This window comes from Serinus canaria, chromosome 20, assembly GCF_022539315.1.
Source record: "Serinus canaria isolate serCan28SL12 chromosome 20, serCan2020, whole genome shotgun sequence".
Lineage (NCBI taxonomy): Eukaryota > Metazoa > Chordata > Aves > Passeriformes > Fringillidae > Serinus > Serinus canaria.
In genome coordinates, this window is record NC_066333.1 from 8,007,352 (window position 1) to 8,031,273 (window position 23,922).

The 23,922-nt window shown below is 41.1% G+C and overlaps 1 protein-coding gene across 3 annotated transcripts in view; it reads left to right on the forward strand.

The window, feature by feature from the left end:
• The first annotated feature begins 775 nt into the window (after nt 1-775).
• The window catches only part of RTEL1 (regulator of telomere elongation helicase 1), a 45,065-nt gene continuing 21,918 nt past the window's right edge, over nt 776-23,922 (forward strand). For all 3 annotated transcript variants that reach the window (XM_030232780.2, XM_009093064.4, XM_030232781.2), the window contains exons 1-22: nt 776-848; nt 1,366-1,486; nt 2,939-3,137; nt 3,513-3,606; nt 4,566-4,647; nt 5,237-5,297; nt 5,535-5,610; nt 5,776-5,860; nt 6,941-7,006; nt 8,457-8,610; nt 8,947-8,985; nt 9,625-9,703; nt 10,330-10,427; nt 11,448-11,503; nt 14,112-14,189; nt 15,010-15,094; nt 18,332-18,464; nt 18,791-18,904; nt 20,249-20,289; nt 21,070-21,155; nt 21,970-22,047; nt 22,741-22,818. In XM_030232780.2, coding sequence (XP_030088640.1) covers nt 1,385-1,486; nt 2,939-3,137; nt 3,513-3,606; nt 4,566-4,647; nt 5,237-5,297; nt 5,535-5,610; nt 5,776-5,860; nt 6,941-7,006; nt 8,457-8,610; nt 8,947-8,985; nt 9,625-9,703; nt 10,330-10,427; nt 11,448-11,503; nt 14,112-14,189; nt 15,010-15,094; nt 18,332-18,464; nt 18,791-18,904; nt 20,249-20,289; nt 21,070-21,155; nt 21,970-22,047; nt 22,741-22,818 — 1,884 coding nt within the window. In that variant the 5' untranslated portion in view covers nt 776-848; nt 1,366-1,384. The remainder of the gene's footprint in view (nt 849-1,365; nt 1,487-2,938; nt 3,138-3,512; nt 3,607-4,565; nt 4,648-5,236; nt 5,298-5,534; nt 5,611-5,775; nt 5,861-6,940; nt 7,007-8,456; nt 8,611-8,946; nt 8,986-9,624; nt 9,704-10,329; nt 10,428-11,447; nt 11,504-14,111; nt 14,190-15,009; nt 15,095-18,331; nt 18,465-18,790; nt 18,905-20,248; nt 20,290-21,069; nt 21,156-21,969; nt 22,048-22,740; nt 22,819-23,922) is intronic.

Genomic DNA, 23,922 nt, shown 5'->3' on the forward strand with positions numbered 1-23,922 from the left:
CACCAGAGTCACACGGCCTGAGCACCTGGAATGCCAAAGCCGGTCCTGGGTGTGCCTGGATGCACTGGCAGGGGATTGAAGGGTGGGAGCACTGTGCTGCAGAAAAGCCGGCAACAAAGGCGCGGCACATTCACCCCTAACAAAAGAGACCCGTCAGAATTCATTACCGTTCCTAACGCAGGAGCTCAACATAAAGCCACAGAACCCTCCCTCCTCAAACGCCGAGGGTTTCACAAAGAATCCCGCCGCGTTCTGCCCTCTCCAGCGAGCAGCACCGCCGAAGGGGAGCAGAGCCCAGCACAAAGCACAGCAGGGCCCGGGACACGAACTCTGCCCGAGGACATCGTTTGTCGCACGTCCTGAGCCATTCAAAAGGGGACAAACGTCACTCCCGGCGGGCCCTGGCGCGTGAGGACCCCTACAGGGCTGGGAGGCTTTGGAAATGCAGCTTTTCCCGAGCGAACAGCCGACATTCCGCCTCTCCGGGGCCGAAGCTCGGCCTCCGCCCCGGAGGAAGCGACTGCGGAACCGTGGGGCTAAACCACAGGGCCTGTCTGGGGAGCGGAACCGGCTTCCCTCAGACCTGGCAGCGCTCAAACCCCACGGGGCTTGCGCCGCTCCTGCCTGGGGCTCCTCACGAGTTGCTACCAGCCCTGCTCACTCCCCGACACCCCGGCCCGGGCTCCACCGGCATCCCCCTGCCAGGGCCCGCCATGGCCGCCGCCTTCCCGGCCCGTTACTGGGGCAACGCCGCCGCTCTCGCGAGAGCGCGCGCAGGAAGTGACGCATGGAACGCATGGGCGTGACACGTGACAGCGGCGCGGGGATTCCGAACGGAGCAGCGGGAGGTGAGGGCCGGGATTGGGGACACAGCAGTGTGGGGACATGGGGACACGGGGGCAAGGGAACCCCGGAGCGACGGGACACGAGGACACAGAGATATGGGAATCCTGGAGCACAGAGATACGGGGCCGCGGGGACACGGGGGCATGGGGACACAGCAATACGGGGACATGGGAGCCCTGGAGCACAGAGATCAGGGACCGCGGGGACATGGGGACACAGGACAAAGCGGAACGGCTGCAGCCTGACTGAGGGCAGGGTTGGGTGCGATACTGGGAAGAAGTTCTTCCCTCTTAGGGTGGTGACAGCTCTGGCACAGGGTGCCCAGAGAAGCTGTGGCTGTCCCATCCCTGGAAGTGTCCGAGGCCAGGTTGGATGGGGCTTGGATCAACCTGGGATAGTGGAAGATGTCCCTGCGCATGGCAGGGGCTGAATGAGGTGAATTTCCAGGTCTCTTTCAGCCCTATCTTGGTACGATATCACCACCACAGCAGGGTCAGCACGTTCTGCTCTTCCTTGCAGGCACCTCAGGGAAGGAGCCATGCCCAGGATCACTCTGAACGGGATCACAGTGGATTTCCCCTTCCAGCCCTACCCGTGCCAGGAAGCCTACATGGCCAAGGTGCTGGAATGCCTGCAAAAGGTGAGTGAGTGTCCAACTGTGTGTCATTTCTAATTGTACAAAAAGGTTTCTCTAAGAAGAGGTTGTCACAATTAAAGTTTTCTTTATGTGCTTTGTATGCTGCCTTTCCAAATCTTCTCTGACCTTTTACTTGTATTTTTATTTTTCTCAATGGTAATGAAAAGGGCGGCTGGCAGGTGGCAGTCAGTAGAAATATAGATGGGCTGTTCCTGCCTAAACTGGGAAAAGGAAGAAAGGCTGCTTGTGTTCATGCAGTCTGTCCTTGGCTGGCTGGATCTGATTACAGAATCATGAATGGTTTGGGCTGGGAGGGACATTAAAGCTCACCTTGTTCCACACCCTCCCACAGGCAGGGGCACCTTCCACTATCCCAGGCTGCTCCAAATCCCATCCAACCTGGCCTGGGACACTTCCAGGGATGGGGCAGCCACACTTCTCTGGGCACCCTGTCCCAGGGCCTCTCCACCTTACAGGGAACAATTTCTTCCTATTCTCCAATACAAACCTACTCTCTCTCAGTAGGAATCCATTCTTCCTTGTCCTGTTCCTACAGGTTCTTGTGAAAAGTCCCTTTCCATGCTTCTCGTAGTCCCCTTCAGAAACTGGAAGACCCCAGTTAGGTCATCTTGGAGTCTTCTGGTCTCTGGGCTGAACAATCCCAATTGTCTCAGCCTTTTCTCATAGGAGGGATTTTATCGTGTCTTATTAATATTTGGACTATTTGTATGCTTTTCCATTTGTTGTGTGAGAGGAGAGTTTTAATGAATGTCAAATAATAAAATGGTATTTTTCACAGTAATAACCTTTTTTTCCTGGACACATCTTTGTTGGAACCAAAAGATTGTTTTGAGGGACAAACAAGCTTATTGTGGGAACTTTGGCTTTCCACCATAAGCTCTGGATCACAGTACCTGCTTGGTGCCTCCTCTCATTGAACTCAGTGTTGTGAACTCATGATATAAATTCCTCTCATACACTTGAGCTCAGCTGCTGCTTTTTTCCAATTTTTAGTATTGCCACACTTAAAAATTGTAACATCCTCTAGGTCAGGGCGTTCCAAGTGCTGACAAAGTTCTGTGCCTAAACTGGCATGGGATAAAGCCTTAATCCTAAGGGAAACCAGCACTCTTAACTGGGAGCCACTTTCTGGGCTGTTTTTTCAATAACTTCTCCTATTTTTATGTATTTTATGCTGAAATGTGACAGACTCCAATGGCTCTAAGAGTGGAGAATTGAATTCCTGTGTAAATAAATGTGATGGCTGGCTCTGGGTTTTCGATTGAACCTCATTAAGTTAATTAGAGGGTCCTACAGGCTGATTAGACCTCTTGTGTGGGTGTTCCTTGGTGGGGCTGCCAGCTGGCATTGTTCCTTGGCAGAGGACATGCAGTGCTGCACCAAGACCTGTCTTGCTGAACCCCTAAATCCCTCTCTTATTTCTCTCCACCAAAGAAGGTAAATGGCATTTTGGAGAGCCCCACAGGCACAGGGAAGACCCTGTGCCTGCTGTGTTCCACCTTGGCCTGGAGGGAGCACTTCAAGGACACCATCTCAGCCCGGAAAATCGCACAGCGCATGAATGGGGTGGAGCTCTTCCCTGACAGACCTGTGTCCTCCTGGGGCACTGCTGCCACAGATGGAGATGTCCCAAGTGAGTACCACCACCCCTGCACTCAGGGATGGTAGTTAACACTTGCTCTTATATGCCTTTTATAATAAATATCCAATTATAAAAGTTACAGAGCTGCTGTTGATCAGCTGAAGCACAGCTTCACCATTTTATAAATTTTCAAGGTGTTTTGTGTAGTTTGAATTTTTCTTGGAGCTCATTTAGTTCTTTAGTTTCTTGGAAGCTCATTCAGCTCATTTTATGTATGTGAATAGTTAGAAGACAGCATTTCCTGCTGTCTCTGCAAGGCAAACTGTTACCATAGTACCAGCTGGGGAAGGAGGCTAAGAATATCCCTAGTTCTCCTTTCTATGCTCATAATGTCTTTCTGCTTTTTTTTCCTCTTCCATTTGGCAGCTTATTACACTGACATTCCAAAAATAATTTATGCCTCCAGGACTCACTCCCAGCTTACACAGGTCATTAATGAGCTAAAGAACACAGTGTACAGGTAAGTATGGTTTAGGGTAGTGTCCTTATTCAAAGAAAAGGTAGAGAAACCCCTCTGGTGTAGTTATTGTTTGGACTTCTGTGGATGAATGCATAAAGGATGATATCCAGAGAAATGTAGTTCCTTTAATGTGCATGTTTAGAACCTGGTTTTCTTTGTTGATGGGCTTGGTTTATTTTAATACTTCACAGCTTTTCTCCTTCAGTCACAGAATTTTCTGAATTTAGTCTGGTTTTGGTTTTTTACATGACACATTAACTTATAAAATTTAAAACCTTTTTTAATGGTTTTTAAAATTTATAAAACCTTTTTTTAATTTTCGCTCTTTATATTTTTCTGGGGACATTTTTAAGGCAGTGGGAAGCCATTACCAAGCTGAACTCCTTAGGCTGATGTACATCTATGAAGAACTTTGTGGTTCTGTTATACCAGTGCGTGTCACAGTTTTCAGCTGTTCACATGCCAGTGTGTGGCTGAGCTCTTTGGACAGGCACAGTCATTTGTTTATGTAGTTCTTGGAAAGATACAACCGTGTAATAAGCAAAAAAGCTCAAACCATGGTGAATGTTTGTAGTGAACCAGTTCTATCCTAACCTTGCTCTGAACATCACAACCAGCTGGGAAAAGCTTGTAGTGGATGACAGGCCCCAGCTGCCTGGGCTGAGCTGTCATAACAGAACTCAGATTTTGTGCTGGATGGTGTAAATTGCTGCTTGTGACTTCTTGCTGTGAGCTGCTGCTGCTTATTAACACCCACTGCTGCCAGCAGAGATGCAGTACCTCCAAGTCCAGTAACACACACAGCAGTCACAGACAGACTAATTGACTTGCTCTGGCTCTGATCCTTGCTTTGGGCTCACCTGCTTCTCCTGAATCTCTCACTTTTGAGATATTGAATGTAAGCATGTACAACTCTGTTCTTTCTTGCCTTATTTTTAATGTCAGTTTTGTGTATCCAGGCCCAAGGTTTGTGTGCTGGGGTCCAGGGAGCAGCTCTGCATCAATCCTGAAGTGAAGCGACAGGAGAGCAACCACATGCAGGTGAGAGCAGAGCCTGGAGAGGATGTTCAGGGAGAAGAACGTGGAGGCTTTTGTGTCATTTCTGTGTCATTCTTCACTCTGGCATTGTTTAGCTACAAGAGGCTGTAGGGAAACACAGTAGTTGTAAAATTGTTTTTAGGAATGTTTAGTTTCCAGTTTTGTGAGTGCAAAATGTAATTCTGAGTCTCTGGGTGACATTTTCTATCCAAAGAAAGATGTCACTGTGTAGAACATGACAGTTAATAATTTGTAGTTTCTGATCTGCTATTTATGTGCTTGTCAAGAGCAATAATAATTTCAAAACATTGCTTCAGTTATTGATTTAGCTGTTATTTTTACAATATCAAAGATTACTGTTTTGAAAAGTATTAATGGCAAAATATAACACATTTTTCTCTGAGCACGTGAGTGTTCTTTGCTACAAAAAAAAAGCCTAACTTGCAAGGTGAGCAGGACGTGATTTTAAAGCTGAAGAACTGTGATTAGCATTTATTCATTAGCTGGGGTTAGAACTGATTTCACTCCTTAACCTGCTTTCAGTGCCTGACAAGCTGTGCTACTTTGGGCTGACATAGGCTTTGTTTTACAGATCTACATGTGCAGAATGAAAGTGATGGCTCGTGCTTGTCATTTCTATAACAATGTGGAAGGTGAGTGTGGCTCACCTTCACTTCCCCTGGAAGCCAAGTCCTGGTTTTTGGAGAGGGAGGGATGTGCTAGGCAGGTGGAGAGGTTTGGAAGAGTTGGCAAAATCCACCTGTGTTTTTCTCTGTTACTGTCTTTCAAGAATGAAATATTAGTGGATGAGTTTGATGACCAGAGTAACAACAAATCTTTGTGTGATGCCTTCACCTGAGCTGGTGTCATTTGAATGTCATCTTTTACAGAAAAGAGTACAGAGAAAGATCTGATTGAATCAATCATGGATATTGAAGACTTGGTTAAAAATGGAAACAAGCACAGGTGAGCAGTCCGCTCTGACTTTCCTTCCCCTGACTTGTGAAAATGAAAATTGTTTCCCTGTTCACTTTTATTAATCCATTTGTGTATCAGAGGGCATGAATGTTGAATGCCCTCTTAATATTTCTGCAAGCATTATAGTCTGTACTGTTTGTTTTCTTTAAACAGAGCTTGTCCTTATTATCTCTCTCGAAGCCTGAAGCAGCAAGCAGACATTATATTTATGCCTTACAACTATTTACTAGACTCAAAGGTATCATGTAACTTTGCTTTTAAATGCAATTGTTCTTATGTTTGTTTTATGTTGGCTTTTAGTGGATAAACAGTGAAGAGTGATGCCTGGCAAGTGGATGCATTATGTATGATTCAAAACTGACCAAACCCCAGTTCAGTTCAGGACTGTAGAGGATGCCATCTGCAGTTTTCTCTGTAAATTCTTTCTCATGATTTTTAAAAAAAAAATGTTTGAGATTTTTCTATGTTTGTAGAATTAGCTTTGCAGAATGTGGTGCCATTTTTAAGTGATAATCACCTCCTGGACATAAATCTTCAGTCACACAGTGCAGTATTTTTGCATGCAATCTGAGGTGGTTTTGTTTCTGCAGCTGTTGCATGATTTTCAGAATAAGGCAGCTTTCAGTAAAAACTGAACATATCCCTTGGAAATAATTTCTGGTTTTGTGTACAAACAGTTGTAATGAGCTGTTTGTATTTTATGGATAGGAAGTGAAACCTTTGAAAACTTTGTTGAGGAAACAAACATGCTGACATCTTCATGATGAATTATAGTAAAAGCCAGATTGCACCCCACTGCTGCAGGAAGACTGAAAGTTTAATAAATTAAAAAAGAAATTGAAAAGATCCCTTAAGCCCTATAAGCAGAGAAGCATTGTGAAATGAAGTCATGTGGTACTGGAGGGGGTGTGTCCAGAATATCCACTTGCAAAGGCAACACAAGAATAAAATTGTAAATACAAGGCAAATCCTCTGCTTTACACCTCGCTTCTCCGAGATCTCTACTGCCAAAAATGACTCAAAGTGACTCAAATTAATAGTTAAACTTTCTCAAATTAGTTAAACTAATCCAAATATAGCACATCAGTGTTTTTTACATTATACATTTTAGCGCCTTCGTTTCCAGAGAAAGTGATTTCTGTGGCTTCTGTAGCAGGCTGCCACAGCCATAACTTGCTGTTTTCTCAAAGGAAAAAACCAACCCAACCAAAAAATACATAAAACCCAAAAGTATTTTATCATCCACTTTCTCAGCCAATCAAATCTATATTTCTCAGTGGCCTTTTTGTCCATTTTCTTGTTCTGATTTTGTCTTTAGAGCAGGAAATCACACAACTTGGACCTGAAGGGCACTGTGGTGATACTTGATGAAGCTCACAATGTGGTGAGTTGTTCTGGTCTGTTACCATTTTCAATCTGCACCCAAAGAGTAAACCCCATCCTATTACAAACAGCCTGTAAAATCTGTAATCAGATGTATGTTGCTAATATTCATTATCATGAACATTTCTTGTTTCTGTGACAGTTAAATTTTTGTAGTTGAGTTAACAGTCCTTTGACACTGCTAATTTTTTTTTACAAGGTGGTGGTTTCTTTCTAAAGAGAACATCTCCAGACTTATGAGGTGCTTCTTTTCTTGGAGACTTCCAAGTAAACACTGTGTAAGAAATCATGGAAGACCCACTCTTGAAGCTCAGCTGCATCAGCTCTGCCAAGTGCAGTAGATAGCAAACAGGACTCTTGTAATATTTCCAAGTCCTCACTCATAGAGGAAAACAAGAAAAAAAAAATAATGCTGCCTTAGGAGTTCTTCCTTTTAGCTGGCTTGAAACTGCAGCTCTTTTCCTCAATGATGAAATGCAAAGGAACTTTTGAAATATGTCCCTTTCTCTGCCACACGAAGCCACAGTCTCCCAGTGGGATTTCTGCTGAACAGCTGTGGTTTGTTGTCTGAGTGCCTGGTGTCCTTTCAGTAAACAGCCCCCCGGGTCTGCTCTGCTTCACTGGAGAGCCTTGCATTGCTGCATCCAGGGTTTGCTCCATTCCTCAGAACATCTCTTTCTGCTGAAAAATGTGGAAATGCTGTCACAGTTGTTTGGGATTTGGATTTGTTTTTCACTTTGTAGCATGCAGGAAGTACTAATTGATGCCTGCATGCAGAAATTAGCCAGAACAGCTCCTCATTTTGCAATAGTTATCTGATGGTGCTGTCTCTTCCAGATTAGTATGTGGAAATTTACACTGAAATAAAAATTAATTTCTTTCTGATTAGATTGTTTACACATGCAACTAATTCAGCACTTATTTTCTTTATAACTTATTTCTTCATAGCTATTACAGTCAAATATTTGTGTAGGTTAGGCCTTAGAATTTATCATCAATCCTCAGGGAAAATTATTCTTTTTGTGAAAGAAAATTTCTTGTAAAGCAATATGTGATTTAATTTTCAAAGTCAGAGAAAGTTTTGTCAAACTTGCTAATCCTGAGTGTTTAAACCATTACTGCTTTTTAAATAGAAAGTAGAGAAATAGCTTTTTTGAAGAACAAACCAATTGTCTAAGTAATAGAATTTCCTGCTTGAACATCAAACAATTACTGTCTGTACTCTCTAGAATGTTGATAATGTGTAAGAGGTAAAATCTGTTTTACATTTCAGAAAGAATGTTGTTTACGAATAGTCAAAGTCTTCAGGTGTTTATAAAGTATCCTCTGGCCTGAGCTGGAGGTCAAGAATAAAATCAAGCCTGGTTGTCTGGACTTCATCATGTCTGAAACTGCCTGAACAAACAGGACACAGAGTGGTCAGAATAATTCTTCCATTCCTTCTATTTTAGGAAAAGTTGTGTGAGGAGTCCTCTTCTTTTGACTTGACTCCGTATGATCTGGCTTCAGCAATGGATGCAATAAATGTTGTCCTGGAGGAGCAAGCCAAAGTGGTTCAACAGAATGAAATCAATGCTGAATTCAACATGGAGCTGGCCAGTTCAGGTGTGTTGACAGTGGCACATCACTGTTTCTCTGGGATTATAAAGTGCCACTACCAAGAACTGGAAAATAACTTTTAGGGAAAGTTTCTGGGAAATTTACACTCCTGTTAGTAAGTAAATTGTTGTTAATTAGTAATTGTTGCCAGACACTGGAAGATTTGATCAAACCAATGTGACATGAGGGGCTATGAAAGAGAACAGTGAGGGGACCACACAAAATATCTTTCCATGTACACAATTCTAACCCTCATAGCCATAATTTCTGGAAAGGCATAAAGAGACTGGGAATGAAATAGGTGTGAAACAAACTCTTTGAAGTCTTCACTTTTTTCAACAGGACTGAACATGGAACTGGAAGATATAGCAAAGATCAAGAGTAAGTGTATTTCTTGTGGTGTTGAAACTTGTTGTTGCAACAGTTTGAAAAGGTCAGCAATTACAAATCAAGCTCATGTAGCATTGCCATATTCATAACTTAAACACCAATGAATGTCTCAGTTATAAGTTATCTGGCTTTTTTCCCAAGAACTTTTTGGAATGTTTAGTTAGTTTTTTCCCAAGAAGAGAGATTTGGCAGATGAATGTGTCTTTTCCTTCGTTGTTAGAAGTTCCCATGTTGTCTAATCTTGTCAGTCTGCTGGAATTGCATCAGTTGCATCATTCTGCTGTCAGAACCTGAAGTTAACATCAAGAGCTTGAGATATCTCCTGTATACAAAGGCTTTCCAAGAACAACTTTCCCTGTCTGTGAAGAGTTTAACATTTAGCTGCTGGCCTCAGCTTCATTAGGAATTGAGGTCATGGAAGTTCTTAGAGTTGAAATATGAATATTTCAAGGTGGTATCCAGGAAATTGGTTTTGATCATTTTGGTTTGTTTACAGAGTTGAGAGAACAGCTGGGCTTCTGTCTTTTGTAACAGCCTTTGTAATAAAGTACATTTGAACAAGTGACATAGATTGTGTCCCAGACATGACTTTCCGTGCACCCTAACTTTTTCCTCTAAATTTCCCTAAAGAAATTCTTCTTCAGCTTGAAAGTGCTATTGATGCAGTGGAGCTGCCAGCAAATGGTAACGGAGTCACCAAAGAGGGAAGGTAAATTTCTATTCAATCATGTAATTAAATGTTAAAAAGAACAGCAAACTGGAGCTGGGGCAGCTGTTGGGGTTATAGCTCTATTCTAGTTTCTGGGAATAGTATTCAAGGTTTTTGTTTTCCTGAAATCCCCTATCTGTAGTAATCATTATTTCTGGAGTAACTCCCTTTTTTAGTGTTTCAAGAGTGCAAAATCCTCTGCTTGAGTTTCTTGAGCTGTGCTTCTTTCACTTTTGTGTCATGATTTAAGCAGAGGTACCAGTGTCTGAGGTACCTCTGAGCTCTGGAAGTCCATTTCTAAACTGGTGCCTGTTGTACATGGTAAAAAAAAAAAAATGGAAATTGCCTGCCAGTCTGCTTCTAAATTAGTAATGGATTGTATGTTGGGGAGGAATGATTGAAAAAGGGAATTACATGGTCTGTGTGCTTTCTGCCATGGCAGTATTGTGCACTGTCTTTATAAGCAAGTACTTAATTTTATTCTTGGAAATTTTTCATTCTCATGGAGACAGAAACATGTTTTGCTACATGATGGTGAAATTATTCTTCTGAAAGAGTAACATTATTTGTGCCTGTTTGGTTCTTTACAATGTTTCCCAATTCTGCTTTTTCTTTGTAAATTGCAGCTACATCTTTGATCTGTTTGCAGAAGCCCAAATAACACTGCAGACCAAATCCTCCCTCTTGGAGTCACTGGAGCAGATTTTACAGTTTCTTTCAGGCCGTAAGTGCATGAACTTTTAAACTTTTTTACTCAGACTTTCCTATTTAGTGTAAGAAACTGGAAATTTGTGTTGGGGAGACAATCAAATGATAAAACCTCTGTAAGCTAAAATCTGACTTCTGTCTTTTCATTAAGACATTCAGGGTCCTCTGCTGGGAAACATATTTTCTGTCTGTTGATGTAATTGAACTGATGCTGAGAACCACCTTGTGTCACAACAGTATGTACCTAAGTATGGTTCCATCCATGCACAGAGGATTTTTGCACAGACACTATTTTTCTCCAAAACCACATGGATTGTGATGTGAAGCTTACTGACATTTTGCTGATGGTACTTTTCGTGTCTTGAGTTCTTCCTTGGTCCTGGAGTTAAAAAACAGGAAGGTGGAGAATCTTATAATATGAGCTTTTTTTTCCTTGATTTAACAAGCTTTTGTTCTAATGTCTGTCTAATGTTTGTCCTTAAATTGCTCTTCTGTAAAGAAAATTTTTCAACTTCTGCACGTGTTAAGAGAATGATTTACCTCTTACCAGCAGACTCTTCAGAAAAAACATTGAAGGGAGTAGAATACAGACTGTCAGTTCTGAAAGGACATCCTTGGATGACACATCCTCCCTTCCTTTTCTCTTTGTCCAGCACCTTTCTCCTTTTAGGCCTGACAAGTGCAGCTGTTGATCATTTCTGCTGCAAAATCCCTACCATCAGTGTATTTCATATGTTAACTGCCCCTTTAATTGCTGCTTTAATTAGCTCCTTTCCCATTTTTAAGATGGAGAGGATCTTTAAGAAGTGTATTTAATTTTCTGGGATGACAGCTTCCCAGTGTGTCAGACGTGGAATGCCATTTTTATATTTCTCTTTACGTCTAGAATAAGAATGAAAAACTTGAAATAAAGTATTTGTTTCTGAGAATATTTTGAAGTCATATTCAGAGTGTTGAGCTGCTCAGACAAGGTGTGGCTATACACAAGGGGATGTATATTTGTGTTTTAAGAGTAATCTTGTGTTGCTTTCTCCAGGTACTGGGATATTTGTCAATACATCTGGATTGCATAAGGTCTCAGATATTATCCAGGTAAATATTTGATGCTGCTTCTATACACATCTGAAGGACAGAAGAGTTGGTTTAAAAGATGTGGACAGATATTTGATCAATTTTATTCTAGTTGGGATGTACAATTGTGCAATGGTGTAAGTTTGCAGTTTTTGAGAAGAAAGCTGCTGCCTGATGGGAAGGATTAATCTGATTTTTGCCCAGGTTGTTCTTTTGTAGTTCTGGTCTCCTTTTTTGGAGATGCTGGATTTAAATTTTGCCTGGGCTTAGCATCCACCAGGTGGAGCTGGGTCATTGAACTTGTTTGCAGCAGTGTTTGGGAATATGAGATCATCTCATGAAATAACAAGAGAGGCTAAGGAAAAAAAGCCAACAAAAGATAATTAATAGGTTTTTTTTAAATTTAATTATTAACTTATGAGATGTCTAAAACAAAAGTCTTCAGTTCCTTAGGAACTGAATGTGACACTTGTGGTTATCCACATAATGCTGTCATCTCCCTGTTGTACACTTCCAAAACTTTGATTATGAAAATTCCAAGCCCCATAAATTTCAGAGATGCAGTGAGCCTCTATATTAGACAGTGGTCTGTCTGATATATGTGTGCAAAAAGGCACCAGAGATTAACACCCTATTTAAAACTGAAAATGAAAACTTTATTCAAACCTTGCAGAGCTGTATGATAAAGACAAGTCACCTGGGTGTGTTTTGAATGGTCCTGGCAGGTTTGCAGCACTGAACTCTGAAGGCATGGGTGTTTGCGGGGGTGCATTCACAGTGGCATACACAGGATTCCATTTTCTAGCAGTGGTTAAACAAAACCTTCCTGTGTGTTCCAGTACAGTAGTAGTGATTTATGTACACTGGTACCAAATGGTTTTACTGGCAGAGGTTGCTGTTCTGAGGGAAGGCCAGGTGAGCCTCATTTAAATGGGTTTCAAAGCTGAGAGATGAGAAAATTCAAAAGTAGAAACCAGGTCCCCTGATCCCAGGGGACTGTTGTCCAAAACTGGGAATAATTGTCTGTGTGTGCTCTTTTGGGCAGTGGATAGATAAAAAAGGAGATTTGACTTTGGAGGAGAAAGCTCAGATCCCTTTTCTGCTGCTGAGCACAGGGACAGTGCCTGCAAAGGATCTGCTAGTGGACAGTTTGCCATCTTGAGATGAGCGGGACATGTCAGAGTTTTTGTTGGGTAAACAGTGTTTGCTTCTTGCAGAGCCTTGAATGTTAATTTTTCACCAGCTTGTTTTAATTAATAGTAACTTTTTTCTTCCTTTTCAAAGAACACTTACCAAAATGCCTTTTGTGCACCATATATTTGGCTATTTTTCAGAAATAAATAGTTCCAGGAATTGTGCTTTTTTTTTAATTGCTGGGGAACATCTTGTAACTAGCTGATACTCTTATGAGCTTGGGTAATTCCTATAAATGTCTGGAGAAATTTTGTTTAGAAAAATTAACAGAGTTGTAAATATTTGAGAACCACAGCTGTTTTCACTGAAATTGCACTGGGATGCCTTATGTTTGAAAGAGCATCATCTGTAGTCATGAGACATCACATGCAGGAAAGGGGGGAAAAGCATAACTCTGAGAGAAGCTTTTAATTTAATATATGGACAATTAGATATGATTACAACTTGATTATTTTTCTAAGCAGGGTGTTATTAGCAGAGGGACCACAGATGAAATTTTAAACTGAAGGAACTCAAAAAGCTCTTCTATGCTTGCTTGTGACTGATCTCCTAAGAGAGGTTTTTTATCCACAGTCAGTCATCAACAGTGTGAATAATAACATTGTCATTTTTATAGTTTGAGTATATTTAGATACTGACTTGCAGTTTTTGGAACACTGAGAGCACCATGTGGGGAGCAGGAGTTGCCTGGAAGAACCACATTTATTCAAGGTTCTCTGTCTCATTTGATAACAAGAGTAAGGAAATAAATGTAAGGTTATTGCAGCAGTAATGTTTGTGGAGACACTTCTCAGTGCAAAGACACATCAGGGATTTTACCAAAAGGATGTATGTGTATGTATGGATCAAAAATAACGTGGCCAGCAGGACCAGGGAGGTCATTGTCCCTCTGGGCTGGGCAATGGTGAGGCTTCACCTCGAGTCCTGTGTCCAGTTCTGAGCCCCTCATGGCAGGAAGGACATTGAGGGGCTGGAGCATGTCCAGGGAAGGGAACAGAGCTGGGGAAGGGTCTGGAGCACCAGGAGCCGCTGAGGGAGTTGGGGGTGCTCAGCCTGGAGAACAGGAGGCTCAGGGGGGACCTTCCCACCCTCACAACTCCCTGACAGGAGAGAGCAGCCAGGCAGGGATCAGGCTCTGCTCCCAGGGAACCAGGGACAGGATGAGAAGAAATGACCTCGTGCAGTGCCAGAGGAGGTTCAGGTTGGACATAAGGAAGAATTTATTCATGAAAAGGGTTGTCAGGCATTGGAAGGGCCTGCCCAGGGGGGTGGTGGAGTTCCCATCCCTGGAGGTGCTTGTGGAACGCCTGGATGTGGCACTCAGTGCTCTGGGCTGGGTGACAAGGTGGGGATCAGTCACAGCTTGGACTCAACCATCTTGGAGGTTATTTCCAACCTAAATAATTCTGTGATTCTCTTTCACTCCATTTTGCAGACAGTGTTCAGCATGGATCCCCCAGAAGGAGTCACAGCAGGGTTCCTGCCACGTCAGGCAATATCTAAATATTACAAGGTATGGGAGCTTTTGTGTGCTGTGTTTTTCCTCACAGCATTTCATGCCTGTGCCTTGTATCTCAGACTTGGAATGATGTGGGTAATACAGCACATGATGTTGATTACAGAGAGGAAAAAAGAGAACACAACCAAAAAAAAACCACCAAAGGAATGGTATTTAATTTAGATTCTGAAGAAAACCACAATTTAAAAATCAATTTGTAAATTAAATTTTGAAAGTGCAGCAAATGGAAATTTCAGAAAGTTTTGAAACTGGATATTAAACAAGAATGAAGGTGTTCTTCCAGTTATGTATTTTTAGTTTAGCCCAGTGCTAAGCAAATGCAGCAGAACCATTGAACCTCCTCCCTAACTTGTTTTAATTTGTTTAAAGTTTGGGATTAATGGGATGTGTTGTTATGATAAATTTTAGGAACAGATCTTTTTCTAGTTGTCACATTTAGACTTTATACTATTTTTGTTGCCAAATGAAGCAAATCTTTCCACCATGATAGTGTTCTACATTTAATCTGTGTGGTTTATGCTGGTGGAAAACCAAATAATTGAGTTCTTGGTCTCTGCTTGGGTCAGCTCATGAAAAGCTGCTCCCATCATCTGACTCAAAAATGACTGGTTGGATGGTGATGCACTTTTTTGCTCCTACTTATGAAATATTGGAAGCAAAATAGAAAAGAGACAGGAAATGATATAACCTTAGTAACACTGAAAGTGGCACTTCTTGCATTAATTACTCTTGATGTAGGCCAGGTTTTTTTGAGGGATGAAGTTCAAGTTCGTTTCTGCAGCCATTGCTAGAAATGTTTGTTACTTTCCTTCAGGTCCATATTCATGTGGATAATGGTTATCAGAAAAAGAAACAAAGGACAGATCTCTGGAACTCATCATCATCTTCCAAAAGACAAGGTACAGGACTGTTCTTGGGGAGGTTCATGCAAAAGCTGTATTGAAAACTCCTCAACTGCTCCTTTCTGATTCAAATAGAAGAAAACAACTGCAGCTCCCTTGTGGATACAATGAGTTGGAGACAAGCTTTTCACTTTTATAGATGTTTCTGAAGGGGAGGTGGCACATGCCATCTCAATATAAGAATTTCTTGTACCATTGGTGTTTTGTGACTGCTGGAGTTCTTTTAGGGCAGTGATTATGGTGAAAGTAGATCATCTCCATCATGGAATTGTTGTATTGGTGTAGAGAAAATCTTCAGAGCAGCCAAGAATGGGGAACTCTCCTCCAACCCTCAGGTTGATACTGAGGTTCATGACAGGTTCTGTTCTATTCATACCAGCTGGATTTCTCTGTACAACTGTGTTGAGTTAAACACAAAATTGGTGTTGACTAAGCTGTAACTGCCTTTGGCAAAAAGGGGGTTCAGGTACAGTTATGATGGCAAAAATGTTTGTCAGAGGTGGTATAAGAATAAATTCTATTCCATTCTCTGTTGAGATTATTTATATTGTACAGGTGTTACAGTTGTTGGCTCATTTTTGTTGCTCTGAAGGAAGTTTCATGTGATGTACCAGAGATCTTGTCCAGATCATGTGAATTCTTAGGCAGAAAATGCCTTGCCCTGGGGCATGTTTACCTTTTGTGGGATCACCTGCTTTGTGAAACTTCCTACTTTGAGCAACTTTCAGGGCGTGTTGTCAGTTCTTGATAGTTTCAGCTTCAGACATACTTTCCAGTTCTGGGATTTCTCCCTCCCCTTATAAATCTCCTCCCACCTGTTTTGTTCCTTATGCTCTGCAGGTCCCAGTATCTGGAATTACCTCAATAGAACTGTTCTTCAGAACCATATATTTAGAAGAAAAAAAACTTGGCCTCTGAATCAAAGGCTTATCCTAATGCTCCTATAAGGCAGCACCAAGCTTGGCTTTGTTGGACTGTAACATTCATTCTTTCTGATATTTTAATTTATTTTTTATTAATTAAGTTGAAAGCAAAACATTTTCAGTTAGAGAAGACAGATGCAGATCTCTTTACCTAAGCCTTCCTGACAGAACACTCTTCAGGGACTTTTGTAAATACTTTGTCTCATATCTTCTTAATTACTCAGTTAAGTGCTCATTCATGTGTAATTATCTGTTTCATGGAAGTCCTTCTTTTAAGGGCAAAAGTAACAGTTTTCAAAGAATGAATTTCCAAGAATTACTGGGTTTGCACATAATAGCCCCTTAAATGTTTCCATTAAGTTAGTGCTGTTTGGTAATCTCTAAATGCTGTTTTCCTGAGATATGCCTCAATCCGAGTTTTAAGATGCAGGAATAATTCTGAGTAGATTTGGTTAAAGATGGGTGCAGGAAGAGGCTAATACAAACATTTTTAGGTTAATTGCACAGTTTGGAGGATTTATACACAGAAATACAAAGAAGTGAGAGAATTCTGTGATTGACTAGATGGATTCTGATATATTTGTTTTTTAAATAAGAACAGTATTTGGAAGTACCCGTGTAACACACCTGAGTATGCTGACACTTGTGCTTTATGTAAGCCTAGCAGAGGCCAGACATGTTTGATGGAGTCCTTGGTTTCCTTTAGTGATACAGCAAATGGTATAGGAATAATTCAAGCATTTAAGAACAGCTGTTTTCCAGGGATTCTGTGGAAATTATCCACTCAAACATCATTCTCTACAAAGTAGTTGGTGAGGACAAGGGGCATAGCATGGGGTAGCTGATGAGTCATCTGGGAACAGATGCTGTTTATGTCAACAATATTGGACTGTTACAGTTTAACATTAAGTTAAAATGCTCCTATTCATGGTCTAAATCATCATGTTGTAGACTATTAGCAAGCCATTTTTCCTTGTATTAGCTGTCCTTGTACCAGGAATGGAAAAAGAGACCAGCTTTGTTTAATGCCCAACACTTCCTGCTGGTAAATGGGACCTTGAAAATGGATTTATTGTTGTTAAGCTTTAAGACACAATTGCAGCACACCAGGCTAAAAATGTACAGCAGTCCCAACTTGTCCAGGAACTGGGAACTGGTGCCTGGCAGTTGTCATGCTGGGTTACAGAAATGTGTTTCCAGCTGAGCACTGGAGGAGCAGACATGAGGGCCTGATTTCTTTTTCCAGGCCATCCCATATCAGCCCAGTTTGGTTTTGGACTGGGATTTCTTGGCTTCCTGGCTGAGTGAGTTTGTTCTTATCTGTAGATACTCACTGGCTTGTCCAATTTGCACCAATTGTTAGTATGAGTCAGAAAGATAGGGAATTTGTTGAATTTTGGAATGTGAATCTTCTAGAATTTGGGCATTGTCTGGATGTGTCTGTCCAAATGAGATGGAAGGGTAAAACTTTTAGCTAAATGTTCACTTGTAATTCTAAGCAGTAAGTGACTCACTGGGCAAGTCTTAATGGGGATTTCCTGAAAACACCAGCTTTTTCTTTTGGAAATGAAGGCTTTGATTGGCTTGTGTAAAATTTAAATAAATGCACATGATACTTGGGTGAGAGGTATTTATTTTTGTTACTGAAACTAGTCATGAAAAGCAGAAACCGAAACAAAAGCTGATGTTTTATTTGGCTGCTCTTGTTCTTGACATGGATATTGTTTTCATTCCATTTCATTCCCTTGTGCCTGTGTCTCTGACAAGCTGATGCAGTTTTCAGCAAGTTTGAGCTGAGCAATGAAAGAAATTACTGATGTGATTTATTTATTTTTCTTAATATCCTTTCTGTTGATAACTTACGTATTTTCAGAGTCACACACTAAAATACATATATGTGTACGTGTGTGTGTATATATATATATTTATATGCCACCACATCCCACAAAAGATTTGAGCAGAAATTGAAACGTTTGGGAGTTGACTCTGGGGAAAGTGGGAAGTTTAGGTGAAAGATTTATAGCCTATATAATTTCCTAGGAAATTCCTCATAGAGAAGGGGTTCTTTATTCAAGCCAGTGCAAGGTTGAACATACTTTCCTATTAGATTATGAAGAAGCAGTGATGTTTTCATAAAAAGTCATTAAATCTGGGAAGAACCAAAGCAGGACATACCACACATCTGGAATTTTAACTTTGGATGCTGTCTGGTTTACTCTTAGAAGTTCAGGTGCAATGTGCCCTGTGCTGGTCATAGTCTAGTTTTTCCACATTGACTGATTTCTTAGTGTTTTCTCTTTATTTAATGCAGGCAAGACTTTGAGCTATTGGTGTTTCAGCCCTGGGTACAGCATGCACGAGCTCGTTCGACAGGGAGTCAGGACAATCATCCTCACCAGTGGGACACTCTCCCCCCTCTCATCATTTACAATGGAAATGCAGATGTGAGTACCTGCATGTGGGAACGCTGCCATTCCTCAAAGATGCACAATCTGCTCTTGTGGATTTAGGTTTTATCTCAGGATTTTAAAGTCCTCTGTTTGCCCAGAGAAGCTGTGGCTGCCCCATCCCTGGAAGTGTCCAAGGCCAAGCTGGATGGGGCTTGGAGCAGCCTGGGATAATGGAAGGTGTCCCTGCCCATGGCAGGGGGTGGAAGGAGATGAGCTTTAAGGTTTCTTCCACCAAACCACTTTATGGTTCTATGGTTCTTGAACTGGTAGGGAATCATATAATGGGTATGACTGGGATCTTCCTCTTCTTTTTTCTCCAGCCCTTTTCCTGTTTGCCTGGAGAATCCTCATGTAATTGATAAACACCAGCTCTGGGTTGGGATCATTCCAAAGGGACCTGATGGAGCTGTTCTTACTTCCACCTATGAAAGAAGGTAATGAATTTCCATGTGGAATCCTGCTTTGGAGTTTTGGGTTCCAGCGTTGGGTCCTGTTAACAGGAGTATGCCAGCTAAGTAAGGGATCTCTAGTGGTTTTCTTGGGTAACTGCTGAATAACAACACCCTTTAACCACTCCAACTGAAGGTCTGGAAGGGATCAGGTACCAAGGCACTGAGAGTCCTTGATGGCTCTTACCAGCCTTAGCTGGGAACTGCACCCACAAACATCCCCCAGGAGCTGCACTGAACCCTATCCAAATTTTTTTGCTGAAGGCTTAATTGACTTGAAACATGACTGGCCTTTGCAATACCTATTTTTATATTTAAAGCTTGTCACCATGCCCAGCCTCTCTTTCACTTCTGGGTTGCCTTCTTAAGGAAAACATGTCCAAATATTTGTCAAGCTTTTCATCATCATTTTTCTTGCTCATCTGGTCTTCCATCACTTTCTCTCTTTCTATCTGTTGTTCAGAGTTGGCAGTGCTTCTGCTGCCAGCAAAGGCCAAATGTTCCATAGAACTGGAAAGGGACTCAGCAATTGTAATGGATTTTTACAGAGAAGTCATAATCTGGAAAACGCTCAGACTGCATTTCTTATTTTTAGTGTATTTCTGTTGAAGATGCTGTCTTTTAAAGAAGGAGCGTTGGGGATTCCACCCCTCCAGGGCTTTAGAACATGGGGATTTTTTGAAGGAAAGGGATTCACTGTGTTCACTCTGTTTTGACAACATCTCTGTGTTGATAACTGGCTTTTGTATGTCTTATAAAAGTATATATGTTAGCTTTTTTTACCTGCATATATAAATTTTCTGGGAAAACAGTGCACAAAACTACAGGACGCTAAAAAAAGGAACATAGCAAAAAAAAGCATGAGAGAACAGGGGAGTTTTCAGTCAGGTGTGGAAGAACATAAATATGGCTCACTGGAGAGCAGGACTTCTTCAGCCAAAGACGAAGTGATTTATTAAGTAATAACCATAGTAACCAAACTATGCAGCAACACCACACCTTATGGTAATGTTAGTCAGGCTTGGCAGACTTCCTGACAGAACTCTCACGTGTGTTGCTACTCACATGGCTGCTCATTTCTACCTGTGCATTTTGAAATATTGAAGCTTAGATCATCTTCAGAGCTATTAATAAGAATATTTCATAGCATTAATAAAATGTAGTCAAGGTATTATTAATTCTTGCCCTTGGTGTTGGTGCTTGCCGCAGAAGGGAGAGCAACTGGGAGTCTGGAAATGTTTTTTTAGATGAATGTCAAAGGAAGTCAGTGTGGATGAAAAACATAGAAAAGGAAATGCAATGTTGTTATTTGATTTTTCTTCTTTGTAGGTTTTCAGAGGATTATTTATCTTCTCTGGGGAAAACAATTGGTAAGTGAAGTGTGTGGATTTCAGCAATGGGTTCATATCCTGGATTTTGGAAATTTAGAAAGGGCAATGCTAAAGAAGATGCAGTAAGAGAAAGGTAAAGGAATGCAGTGCATAGCTTGCTGCTGTCAGGTTTTCTGTGTTTCTGCTTGCTCAAGGCAACTGGCTGCTGCAATAGCACACAAAATTGAGTCCCTGGCTTCATATTTCCAAATCCGGACTTCATTTTTATTGTCAGAAGTTTGTGTTTGGATCAAAAATATGGTTCCTAAACACAGTCAGAAAGTGGCTCAAACTAGAAAATCAATAGCCAGAGATGATGCAGCCAAGGATGAGCAGAGCAATTGAGAATCACAGGAAATCAGTGCAATTTTTTGTGATATTTTAAACTGTCAAGCCTGCCCGAAGATAGCATTTATTGTTTGGTAATGTTTTATAAATATAATAGAATTACAAAGTCATAACACATAAGGACAGAATAAAAGAAGATCACCTGTGTAGCTTGGCTAACATGATTGAAAAGAATCTGTTAAATCTAGAAACGCTTGAAGGATATGGAGGAGAAATGAAAGCTTGTTTGGCTTCTGTGTTAAAGCTTACACCTTGACAAGATTATCAAATCATTTTAAGAAATGGAACAACTTCTAAAACACAATCATTCATGTCAAGAAAGTAGAGAATATTTTGGAAGGAGGCCACGCTGTTGTTTTTCCTCTGCAGTCCATGTTCTCCATTCCAGGATGAAAATGCCCTCAGCTGCACACTTGTCTTCTCTCCCTGCAGGCAACCTTGTGCGAGTTGTGCCACATGGGCTGTTGGTGTTCTTCCCATCCTATCCTGTCATGGATAAGAGCCTGGAATATTGGAGAGTATGATCATAGCTCTGCCTTTGTTAGGTGGTTTGGTTATTTGCATCAGGCAGCTTGTAGTTATTCCATTTAACTATGTTCATTAAAAACCTTCTAGTGGAAGTGGTTGCTGCTCTTGGCAGGGGGTTGGAACTAAATTATTATTAAGATCCCTTCCAACCCAGAATGTTCTGGGATTCTATGAAAAATTTTTTGTTAGTAAGTAAATTATAAAATCTGGAAGGTAAAATCTCAGGTAAGGCCTCTTTTATTTTGATCACAATATACTAAAGTGCAGTGCTGTAGAAACCAAACCCAAAAGAATCTTAAAATATTATCCCATCTGATGTCCCATTTTATTTAGCTTGCCAGACCTTTCTTTATTAAACTTCTGAATTAGAATTGGTCTCTGTGTTTCAATACTGGGGAGGAAAAAAATCCCCACCTAAGCATTTCTCCTTTAATTTGTAACCATTGCAGCTGTAACCTCTGGTACCTCTGTACTCGTGAGTTGAATGCCCCTGGTGAGATTTGCTAGAACAGTTCCGGTTTAAATGCTACTTGAAAAGGCAGGGGCAGAGGTTTCATGCTGTGGAGTGGGGCTGCGAGGTGAGTGCTGCAGCTCTCCCATCTGCCTGATGTCTGAGGTGCACCAACTGCACGGAATCAATGCTGTGCTCTCAGGGGCTTGCATGCTTCTGCTTCCATCTCTTCCTGTGTTTGGCAGGAGAGGAGCAGGCTATGGTGGAGAAGTGTAGTGACCATTTCTGAGCGGTTCTGTTCTTGTGGTGTGAGCTCACTTGGCATTTTTGACCTGCTCCTTCTATTCCAACAGGAGAATGATTTTGCCAAAAGAATAGAAGAAGTGAAGCCGATGTTTGTGGAACCCAGGAACAAAGGAAGTTTTTCAGAGGTTGATTATTTGCATTACATACCTCTATCATTTTCAGAAATTGTTTCTATGTTTAATGACCTTCTCTAAGGTTTGTTTGGGCATGAAACACCCCAGTTTTTGGCCTAGGGTGAAAGTAAAACTCTGACTGCTACTTTGAAGTGTAGTTTTCCTGTGCATCCTTACTTTCCTCTCTTGTCTGGCCATGCAGAGTTCAGTTTTCATTTAAATCTGGTGATGTAAAGCAGCTAACATACACAAGTGCTGAGTAATCGAGCTGGTGGGAAGCTGTCATGTCAGTAGTCAGCATTTGCAAATGTTCTGCAGGACTTTTCCTCCCAGATCATCCTGCTTTGGATGTTTAAGAGTTGTACAGTGTCATCCTATTTATTTATAGCCATCCTCTTTGCTTCTTGGAATAATTAATATCTAATAATTGCTTTCCTGCTTTGTCTATATTACTTAACGATCTGCAGAAACACAGGATGGTCCATCTTCTCAGAAGTACCTGAATTATTTTATGCTTACCCAGATGTGTTCTGGATTTCACAGTGATACAAGGATTTTGCTGAGAAAATAGCTTCTCACACTTGCAATTAGTTAAAGACAATTATACCAAACCAAATTAATCACAGTTTAGATCTTAGTGTGCAAGTCAAATTTAGTTAGTACAGGGTAATACCATTCTTCCTCTTAAACTTGTTTATATTTTAGGTTATTGATGCCTACTATGATAAAGTCGCCTGTCCTAAGTCCAATGGAGCTGCTTTTTTGGCAGTGTGTCGGGGCAAGGTAATGTAACTGAGAATTTGTTTCATCTGAGATCAGATTATATAATTGATAGGATAAAACCTTCATTTGGATTTAAATACATTTTTTATTATTTGACTGAAACTATATGTAGGGAAAAAAAACAAGTGCTCTGAAGCTTTTTCAAAATTTGGCCACATTTCTGTATGACTCACTCCTGTTTTTATTGAAGGGACACATTTTGATTTCTCTGAAGTGGATGAGCATCATACTTGCATTTCATGTTGTCTGCTCACTGAAAAGATAACCCCTTAGATGAGAACAGCTGTTCTGGAGAACTGTAATGAAACAAGTTAAAACAACTCTGCTGCAAACCAAAAATAATCCTTAGCCTTAAAACACTTGCTTTATTAACTTCCTGTTCTGTGGACACATTTGATGGCCTCTGCATCTTCCAGTGCTGGTAAATTGACTTATGTTTATCAGTGGAAATATTGGTGAAATTACTCTTAGAGCCTTTTTGCTGCTGTTTGCTGTATACCAGGAGAAGATACAACTTCTTTTGAAACTTTGGTCCCAGTCTCCAAAGAGGCTCTTGGAGTGAAGAAAAGATGTGGCTCTCTCAAGTATTGTTGCTGAGATTTGGATAATGGATTCAGCTGGAAAACAAAACAGCTTTTTTTTTTCCTTGATTTATTTTCCCAGTCTGTTCAACTTTATTCATTTCACAAAGTGATTTGCCAGCACAGTGAGCATGTACAGGGGACATGTGTGACAGATACTTGATGGGATGTCAACAGCACAGCTGCTGGACATGGCACTATAGTCTGGTGAAGCTGATGGCTTTCTGTTATTGCTTTCAAGTGATTCTGTTAATTTTTACTGTCAGAGAAAGTTTGCTATGTTGTTATGTCTTGTCAACAACCCCGGGTGTGGAAGGTTTAAACAAAGGTGTTGACATGTTCTCAATACAGCTGATCTTATCCAGGAACAGGACAGCTGTTAACAGGCTTTGCTTTGTAGCTGTGCTTTGGCAGAGGAAAAAGCCAAGTTTAAACTCCTGGTAATAAAAGGAAAAAAAATCTAGTTGAAATGATTAATTGACACTATTGATAAACTACACTTGGTCAGGGAGTTAATTTAATG